The sequence below is a fragment of the Nematolebias whitei genome, chromosome 8, assembly GCF_014905685.2.
Source record: "Nematolebias whitei isolate Nwh7 chromosome 8, NemWhi1, whole genome shotgun sequence".
NCBI classification, from domain to species: domain Eukaryota; kingdom Metazoa; phylum Chordata; class Actinopteri; order Cyprinodontiformes; family Rivulidae; genus Nematolebias; species Nematolebias whitei.
The window spans coordinates 12777790-12788290 of record NC_056505.1 but is presented as its reverse complement, the minus strand read 5'-3'; the positions used below and the strand labels follow the sequence as shown (position 1 = coordinate 12788290).

General features: G+C 37.3%; 1 protein-coding gene and 1 pseudogene across 1 annotated transcript in view; one reads left to right on the top strand and one right to left on the bottom strand.

Moving 5' to 3' along the window:
- gpat2 (glycerol-3-phosphate acyltransferase 2, mitochondrial) overlaps positions 1-10501 on the top strand; it is a 55530-nt gene that overhangs the window by 29653 nt on the left and 15376 nt on the right. Inside the window, exons 17-19 of the mRNA XM_037680288.1 lie at positions 1276-1460; positions 1959-2036; positions 4076-4198. Of these exons, the coding sequence (XP_037536216.1) occupies positions 1276-1460; positions 1959-2036; positions 4076-4198 (386 nt within the window). The remainder of the gene's footprint in view (positions 1-1275; positions 1461-1958; positions 2037-4075; positions 4199-10501) is intronic.
- Positions 2957-3518, bottom strand: LOC119413254 (annotated as a pseudogene).

Here is a 10501-nt window from a genome sequence, read left to right as displayed (position 1 = left end):
GCGATAAACGAGGAACTACTGTATTTGTTGTTTCGACTGATCCATAATGTTCAATGAAACCTACCAGGTAACATTGCATAATAAGCTTGTTTTTCTTCCTAATAAGAAATCTATTATACAGTGAATAATAGAGAAACATTTGGATGTCACTTATCATAGCTAACAACTTACCACAGACACCAATGAGATTTGTACTAAAAGGTCAGAGTGTCATCACTAACAGGCATACTTGTGTTTACAAGCAAAGCCATGCTGTTTTATTCCCCACAGTTTAAGTTTTACTGGCTGATATTTAAATAATGCATGGCAATGGTTTAAGTCTACGTGCTTCTTTCAAGTAGCAGGGTTTGGCACACAGCATAATATGCATCATTAATTTATGATAATCACTGAATGGCAGAGAGCCCAGAATCCCACATCCTTACCATACTTACCACTTTCCTGTATCTACTCATCCTTCAGCCCAGAGCTGTCTGTTGGCTAAATTTAATTATCATCCCAACAGGCAGACTGGGATGACGCCATAGCTACTGGAGGCCTGTTTAACAATTGTTGGAGAAGATTATAACAAAGTTTTGGCTTACAGGAGGCTATTTCTTCTCTTTGATTCAAGGAGAGCATTAAAGCACTAAGTTTTGTACTGCTCTGAAGCCCCTGTTTAATATATCCACACATAAGCGTTAACTTTTGTGTTCTTGTGGTCCCTGAGTGATGCATTTTCCAGATGTTGATAGCAGCAAGTCCCCTTACTCAGTATTTCCTCAAAACAAGCATCCTTGTTTGACATGGGGTTTGACTCGCAGTATGTTTGTAAGTTGGCACCACCATTTTAGACAGAGTGGTGTACTACAGTGTGTACAGTTAGCACAGTCATAAACATCTGGACTTTCATCCACTGAGGGGTTGGTGGACCTTGACAGACAGGTACAGATGACAAAATTTATTGTCACAGCAGAGAGGATGCAGAAAGCGTGAACAACCCTGTTTCTGCCTTAAAGAGACCTGAAGTGCAATCTGCTCTGACTTCAAATTAGTTTCAATTGAACCGTTAGCTTTCTTCATATGAAAATTATGTTTAGACATAAATGATGGGTAGGGTTTCCCTGTGACTCGAAGTAAAAAACAATATAAACTACAAATAATAAACCGTAGAAAGCTCATCAACCAATTCATCTAAAGTTTACTTGACACGCTGAGCTGCAAAATATACCTTTTTTAGCTTCTGTTTTCTTAAATGTGCTTGGACCTACTGTAATGCACAGCTTTTGTTTACAGCATGCGCAGTGTTGGCCATGATCTGCGAGGTCGTCTTCACTGGCCTTAACAGCAGTGTGAGGACTGACGGCGTTAACGGCAAAGAGGTCAAAGGTGACATGGAGTTTAGCGTCGTGCTCGGTCAGTCAGAGCTAGTCGAGAAAGCCCTGCAGCTTTGCCATCTCTTGCCTCCAGGCGTCATGCCAGTGAGTTTGTATTCCTATCACACAAACACACACCCTGTGTGTCTCGTTCAATGGATGTTTAATGGAGTTGAACAACCATTCATCCTGCTCTGCTGCCTCTATCTCAGCCAGAGAAAGGTTTTTGTGTGTATGCGTGTGTGCGTGCACGTACATGCTTCATCTGGCTGACTTCAAGGGCTTTGAATCTGAGCCACTAATACGTTTCCTTTTCTGTTTGCCCACCTTTCATTTCAGCAGCTGCTTTTTCTTGTCTCCGTAGCTTGTAACTTTGTTTCACGCCCCATTCCTCACCCAAAAATATCTCCCCCTTCTCTCATCCCTCCCATCTCTGCCTCTGATTCTCCCCTATGATGTTTGCAACATCTCTACTCCAAACCTCATGCTTCTGTCAGCTGTCTTCCTCTGTATTTCTAGGATAGCTGATGGGCTGAAGCTGTTTTTGCCCTTTTTTTTTAAACCGCTGCGTTTTTCCCATTTTCACTCTCCTCCTTTCTCCAGCCCTGTCAGTCGTCTCAAAGTTTCGCTCTGGATGCTGTTGACAGTCTAGTCCGCTGTGGCATCCTGATCATGGAAGAAGTAAGGATTTCTCAAAGTTGTGCTTTTATAACCTATCTATTTTAAAACAGCACTTTTTTAAGCCTCTGTTGTGTTTCTTATTTAAAAATTGGATGCTTTTCATCTATAAATACATTTTTAATGTTGCCTCTTGCTCTTCATTCACCACCTTGTTTTTGAATTTTATTTTTTATGATCTTTTCTTTTTTGAACTTTGTTTTAATTTGAATTAATATCAGTAGATCTATAACAATATTTAAAATTAGGTTCAAGTCAAGTCTCCCATAGCTCATGCTGAAGTTGTTACATTTCGTTACAATACATTTTTCAGCAGTCTACGTTGTGTTCAATGTAGTTTGTTGACAAAGCAACACATGGTATTACACTGAAGCATGCTCAATACATGGTATTACAATTTCTAGCTAGGAGAATGATGGTAGAGCTTGTTCAAGGAAAAAATATTTTTAATTATTTTAGTTTTAAACCAGAAGCAAATTAAATAAAAACTAAGCTCATAAGATCTAAATGGACAGTATTTATATAGCGCCTTTCTATCTGATCAAGATACTCAAAGCACTTTACACTACAATCTGTGTCCTCATTTACCCATTCACACAGCACTCTACCAGATCTCTACAAGGCTAAATGAAGAAATCATTCTAACGAGACTAATCGGAGCTTTATCACATTCACACACCGATGGGACACACATCGGAGGCAATGAGGGGTTCAGTGTCTTGCCCAAAGACACTTCAGCATGTGACTTCTGGTGGATTCTAACCCCCAACTCTTGCATTGGAGTACGACTGCTCTAACCACTCAACCACAGCCGCCCTTTTTTTTTTTTTTTTTTTTTTTTTTTTTTTTTTTTATAAATAAAGTGGTTTTATTAGAAAACTGAACATAAACAAATTTATATAAAATAATTTCTTTGTTTGGGGTCAGTCCTTCCTTGTTTTGGGTTTTTGAAGCATTAGGATTCTCTTGTTTGTAGAAAGTTTTCAGCATCTCAACAGCTTCTTCTGCTCTGTGACCTGAAACACACTTGAACTTTGTCCCTGTGTGAGGAAGGTCTGCAAAGGAGATGTCCAGAACTGATCTGCAGCCCCCAAAACGCTCATTTCTGCAGCCGTACACGACCACGGGGATCATGAGGAGGCACAGGGCTGCAGCACACACGATGCATGGCTCCACAGTGACTTGCAGAGCCGTCCACTCGCACACATGCCCCACGTCCAGGTTGCTATGACGACACCAGTCCAGTACCTGGTCCAGGGTGACCATCTCAGCGTGACGAGTTGCATTTTTAGTTTCATTGACTTCATTCCTTCTTCTCCCCACCACTTTGTCTTCTTAGACCATCAGACATCCGACAGGCACCTCTCCGTTGTTCAGAGCATCGCTGGCCATTTCGAAGGCGCTGCACATCCACTTCTCAATTTCATCTTCATTCGGACAAAAACTCTCCAACAAATCAACTTTATGGCCCTCCTCTGTTCCCATAGCAGTTGTTATGTTATTTTACTTTTCATTAAAATGACATTTTGTTTAAAGTTTAAAATAAATCTCGAGCATTTTGTGGTTAGGAAAAAAATCCTTCCATTTGTTTATATCTACAAAAGAATGTGATATCAAAAGTAGGATGCTTTGAATTATAGCCTTTATACATAGATAACATTTCTCTTTAGAATTGTCAAATCTTGCATTTTTAAACATCAAACTCCAGTAATACTTTTACACACTCTTGTTCGACTTTTTTTTTTTTCAAAAAAATTGTATTAAAGAGTTCAGATAAATAATTGCACACAGACAAGTTCTTCAACTCCTTATAGCAAGAATTACCGTAAATGGCCTTGTATAGGTTTATTATTTACACAATTAAATTCTGAATAAGGGAAACTATTAAACCATAAAAATACAATCCCATAAATCATCAACATTATTTCTTTAGGTTAACCTAGCACTGATGGACTCGGTTGGTTACTAGTAGCCAATGAATTCATCACATTTCCCAGCTTTAAGTAGCTGTGCGACTTGCTGCTGTGCTTTATCTTGTGTAGATTTCCAGAGATGTTCCCATCTGTGATTTCATGAAGAGGGAGGGGGCTCTGGCCTGGACCACCACTGACGACCCTTACCACAGTGACTCTGACTGCGAGGAGCAGGAGTCATGCTCATACAAGGTACCAAAACATTTTATGGAGCCCCTTTGGCTTTTTGACATGCCTTATGGAAGCATGAATCCACCTCTCTCTCTGGCTGACTGCAGTACCTACAGGTCATATACAAAGACACACACACACACACAAAAACTACATGAAAAAGAACTTTGAAGTAACTAAATCTCCATGACAAAAGCTTCAGCACAGATGAATCACATATCTTGAATGTCAATTAGCAGTGTGTCTCATCTTTAAAAAAAGCCAAACTAATGCTACCATTACATGGGACTTTTCAAAGCAACGTGAGGCAGCTAACCTACTTCCAAAGGGGCCAAACAACCTTCTCCGAGAAGCTGGAGCACATGTTTTAAACATGACAAAATGACTGGGATGACTCAAAGAATCATGGAGACACATCTGTGAAACTTTGTTCAGAAAAACACAAAGTATTCATTCCATCATCGGTGAACTGCATTCTTTTATTTGTCTTTTTTCATTTTAGCACACCATCAAGATTAACCTAAGACATGTATGTGATCTCATTTGTCCTCTTTTTTTTAAGCCAAAACCATTAAAGCAAAAGTGATTGGTAACTCTAAATTGTCCCTAGGTGTGAATGAGAGTGAATGGCTGTTAGTCTCGTTTGTCTCTGTGTGTCTCTGTGATGGACTTGCGACCTGTCCAGGGTGTCCCCCACCTCACACAGTGACTGCTGAATATGGGCACCAGTGACACCCGTGATCCGAAAAAGAAGAAGCGGGTAAAAAATAATGGATGGACAGAAAATATGTGAACTAGTTCTCTTCAGTGCTCCTGTTAAGTAAGAAGCAAGTGATTTAATTGGTCCTATTTGTTCTGACATGGCTTGTTGGGGTGCAACAATAAAAGAGACTGAAGATGAGATTTTTTTTGTTGTAAATTATCAGTTTTTTGTAAAACATTAATTAATTGGGTCAGGATTGTAAGCCTTGGCAGCTACGGTAGTAAAAATGACCTATTTGACCAGACCCCACATTTTGCAGATCCACAACAGGACAGAGAAGATCAGAGGGGCATAAAAATATTGAAGTTTGAATTATTGTTTTGTTAAACAATGTGTACAGCAGGTGTGTGTATATTTTGGATTGGCTGATGCCAATAAACATTTAGTAACATAATTTTCACACCCTGTTGTTTTTGCTAGTATTGTCAAGATGTTGAAGGTGCACTAATTAATTAAAAATGATGTCATGCCTTAAAACTTTTTTAGGCAGGAACTGGTTTTGCTTAAGATGGGATTTTTAAAGACATCTGAAACATTTTTAAATTGAGCCCTGAATCCCAGTGCTATCGTTTTCAGTTCTCAGAGATACGCTTACAGTCGTCCCTCGTTTATCACGTGGAATCCATACCCTGAAGTCCCGCAATAAGTGAAAAACCGCAAAGTAGGGATAGTAGTACAAGTAGTAAGTAGTTTATTTAAGTATATAGGTGTTTTAAACCCTTCCCATACTCTTGCATTATTCTAAACAATGTTTCTAAACTCCAAACACTCTAAAAGAGCACAGAATGTCATAATTTCAGCTCCCTGCCTCCGCTGCTCTTTGCCACCTGCAACTGCATTGTGTGTCATGTCCAATCTTACTTTGAAAAGCCGTGATAGAGCGAGTCTGTGAAAAACGAACTGTGAAGTAGCGAGAGACTACTGTACCACATTTCAGTCACCACTGTAAAACACACAGATATGTTTGAATTTTGGGGGGTTCTGAGCTCATGGACAGATAAAGCTGCAAGCTTCACACAGATCAGAACCACACTCTCAAACAAAAACATATATTTCTACAATAGATGGTTCAAACTGCGAGAGGCGTGTTGAACTTGACACATATGAAAAAGAGATGTTCTCTACTCGCAAGCGCATTGCAGGCTTTCTAACAAATGGAACATTTTGGCTCCAGGTTTTTGTTCCCATTAGATTATTTTAGGTTATGGACTGTTAAATGGGCTGCAATTTTATTTATTTATCCAAAGCACTTTACAATTTGCCTCCCACTCACCCATTCATACACAGCGCTATGGTTCTGTCACTGGACGTTACGTTTATTTAAACATTGTTCTGAATATATTCAATACTTGACTAAACCTAAACTTTAAAAAAAATACCTATTCCCCCTAAAATAGAGATGCTTTTTGTTAAAAATGTTGGCATGCAAGGTGATGCATTGAATGAATAAATAAATGAATACATCAATGAATGCTACTTTTTAATTTCTCTTGATGAAAACCTTTAAAGCACACACTTTAAATAACTTCAGGTAGGCCTGTCGTAATAAACAATAAATCAATTAATTGCATGATAAATGAAAATTATTGACCTCATTTTCATTTATTGGCTTTATCATTTCTTCATGTCTCTCTCTTTCTGCTGAAGACACTGGATGACAAAAGGCTCAACTCCGGGGCTCTTCACTGACCCCTCTCTTTCTCTTTTCTCTTTAAAATCGCTTTAAACCGTTCCAAATCCTGTTTTTGGATCATTAAATGCAGCTAAGCTAACAGGCCAACCTCGGGGAAAAAACCTTGGTTTGACAATAATTACTAATTATTGTCAAATTTCAAACAATATTATCATTTATCACAATAATTTCTGAGACAATTAATCGCCCAGCAGAACTTGTTATTGTAACAGGCCTAACTTCAGGTCAAATAATGTCTCAGAAAACTTACTGTCTTAAGTGTTCAAAAAATTTAAAAAACAGTTTTTTTGTGTGTATGTGAGAGAGAGTGTTTCCTGATGCATGCTCAGTAATCCAGGTAGAAAAATCTAAAAAAGTTAAATCTGGTCCTCTGGACATTCAAAAAACAAAACAACAATTGTGAGTTGTTTGGCATTTTTGTTTTTCTTTTTTCCACTAACGGTTTATCCATAATATAGCCACTTTGCAGGTAAACTAAACAGGCAGTCATGAGTCAAGTTATTTCTTAGTGTATAAACCGGTTTTATTTATCCTTTTTTTTAACAAACACTATTCAACTGGTGTGAATTATTAAAAATGCTTTCATAAATTGTCTTTTCGATGACGTATCAAAACAAAGCTGATGGACACTAATGCAGTGAAACTATAGCCACCATGTGCTCATCCACTGAACAAACAGTCTTGCTGCAAGTTTATGAAACATTTGCTTTTCTGCCATTTTTTAACTTGATCCAGTGCCATCGCTCATCATCTCCTGGTGCCTCTGCTCGGCTGCTCTCCGATCAAGCTGATGAGGAAAGAGAGTGGAAAAAAATCACTTTCACACTAGATAACAAGGAAATGTTTTCTAACTGCCTCACCTTCTGTATGTTTTCAGTTTTCCTGTATAAATTATCTTCACATGGGCATTTACAACTGGACAGTGATCCAAATAAAATCAAAGCAACTAATTATCTCTCTTTAAAAACAGACTGCTGTGGAGCTTAAAGATTAGAGTTTTACTCCCAGATTTTAAAAGGTTTATTTTATTCCCAAAGGCACTTACATATTTTTTTGTTTATTTGTATTGGGTTATTTATTTATGTCTTGTCTGAGTTATGAGCAGAGGAGAAATGTAAATAAACAGATAAATATTCCCCTTAGTTTAAAAAAGGAAACAATATGTATTCAGCAGAACTTCTGACAAATGAAAGATGAAGCAGTAACTTTCTATTGAATAAATGGTGTAATCTGTTTACATTTTTGTGCTACTGTTTCTTGTTGTTTTTCTGCGTTTGAACTGAAAAGTCCCTCTGGTGATGTAATTTTGACCAGTGGTGGAAGTTGCAGTGTTTGGATCTTGTTTCTCATGTGTCCTTTAAGAAACGCAACTTTTTCCTTTTGTTTGGATTGTCCAGATAATACACAGAGTGCATTTTGGATGTTATCTCCTAGAAAAGCAGCCAGTCTGGCCTTGTTTATTCTGCAGACGTTGCATTGCTATATTTTGTGAAACATTTTTACTATTACAACTCAACCAATATTCTAACATTTCTATTTCTTCTAAGTCTTTAGCAAGTGTTTTTAAATGGTTTTATTTGCTGCATCTTAATAAAAGAATCATTTTAGCACATTATAAATTACTCTAATGCATTGCTCATCAAAAGTGTAAGACTGAGTACAAAGCCTTGTTGTTTTTTACATTTTTTTAAAAGACAAGAACTCTAAAAAAAAAAAATTACAAAAAAATGTATTTGATTATCTTTCATTTCTAACATTAAATTTGATTTATTTGTAAATAACAGGAACAGACTGGTGGCACAGGCATCCATTTCTTGAGAGGCTTTAACATAGAAATATGTAAGACAAATCAACAGATCAGTTTCAGTTTACAGGATAGTTTTGCCTATTGAATTTCTTTATGATTATAACAAAAGCTTCTTTTTTTTCTGTAAATTGTAGAAGATCTATACTTGTCTGCCCAAATAACTTGTATAATTTTAAATTGAATAAAGTTTAGTAGTTTTAAGCTCTTGAGCACTTGTACCAGCTCCAAGAGGATTTCAACTAACATATTTTTGAGACAATCAGTGATGTTGCATTTCGGTAACAACTTGTCTCCCATCGCGGAGTGAAGAGGGAAAATTGGACAATACCCTCCATCTGTTCGTCTGTGTGTATTGTCAGCTGGATAACTTGGAAAAGTAAGCAACATGCCAATTCCATTTTGATGTGGCTGCATGTAGGCGTAAGAAAGGTCCCTATCAAAAGTTGCATTGCAAAATCAAAATCCAAGATGGCCAGCACCAGTTATACATTATAAAATGGCCAACTAATCTTTTACAGAAACAAGTGGAAATACCTTCCATCCATCCATGCATGTTGTGAGCATGATAATTTGAAAATTAAGTGAGGTACCAACATCCATTTTGGTGTGTGGCTACATGTAAGAAAGGTCATTTTCGAAAGTTGGGTTTCCATGTCATAGTCCATGATGGCCACCGCCATATATGTATGTAAACCAGTATGTAAAACCCAATCATTTCAGGAAACTGCTTTCTAGTTTTTATATTGCTGAAAGGTATAGTTTATTTAAATGATTGAGGTGACCCTTGGGGTGGCAAAAGATTCATCTATGGTGACCAAGGCCACCATTGGCCACCCCTGGTTTTACCATTGTGCCTGGTGGTGGATAAAATTGCTCCCTCCACTCGTCAGATCCATCACTCTTGAGTCTGTGCTGCCTCAGACAAGCACAAAAAAAACTACCTCTGTTCTTATACACAGTGTAGCTCCTACCCACTTGAATATCTTGCACCAAGTACATTAAGGTTACTTGCATTCCCTGTTCAACTCCAATCCAAAAAAACACTCATCTTGAAAACTATAAACATTCAGTATTCAAATCTCTCAGTGACGGGGGACATTGACGTACTGCTTGTTTTGTACGTATCTGATTACTGCTCTTTTTAAATCTCACTCTCTCTTGAGACATAGCAGCTCATTGTTACAAACACATGAAAGACAGCCAGTTCAGAAAATTTCTTCAAGTTCAGTCACACAAACCATCAAACACGATGATGAAACTGGCTATCAAGCAGACCGCCTCAGGGGACTGAGTCCCCCCCCCCACACACACACACACACACACACTGCAGATTAACCCACATCAATGCTTCCCAGAGTTCAAATAGCAGACACATCTTAACATCAAGTGTTTGGAGGAAGCTGTTGGGCCTTCACAGCAAAACTGTTGAACTACTGAGGGAGACCAGGAAGAGCAGGGAAAGAACTCCTTGGCCCAAGAAACACAAGTAATTGCCTTTGGTTCAGTGAAAATTGTTTGTTTCATGTGTTCAAATTTTAGAAAGTGGTTGGTAGGCCTGTCACGATGCTGGGCGATTAATTGTCTCAGAAATTATTGTGATAAATGATAATATTGTTTGAAATTTGACAATAATTAGTAATTATTATCAAATTTAAGAAGACATGTTGGTTAATTTTTGTGTGTACACTGTAAAAAATGTCCGTGAATTTAACAGTAAATGTCTGTAAAATGGTGACAGAAATATTTTGTAAATTGAAATACAGGAAGACAATGTTTAAGTAACAGTGGTGTGGTGTAAAATTTAAAACAAATTATTAATGTTATTTTTACAATAGCAATATGTTAAAAAGACAACATTTTGTGTTCAAAATTACTAATTGCTGTGTTTAAAACAAAGATAAATTGTGATTCTGAAAACAAAATATAAAAGTTACATTTACAGCATAATAGTGTTAAATTGATTTTTTTTTCAGGTATTTTTACATTCAAATTTTTAACAATTCCAAGTTACTCATATCAACAATATTTACGAAATGCATAAGTATCCAAAATATGACATAG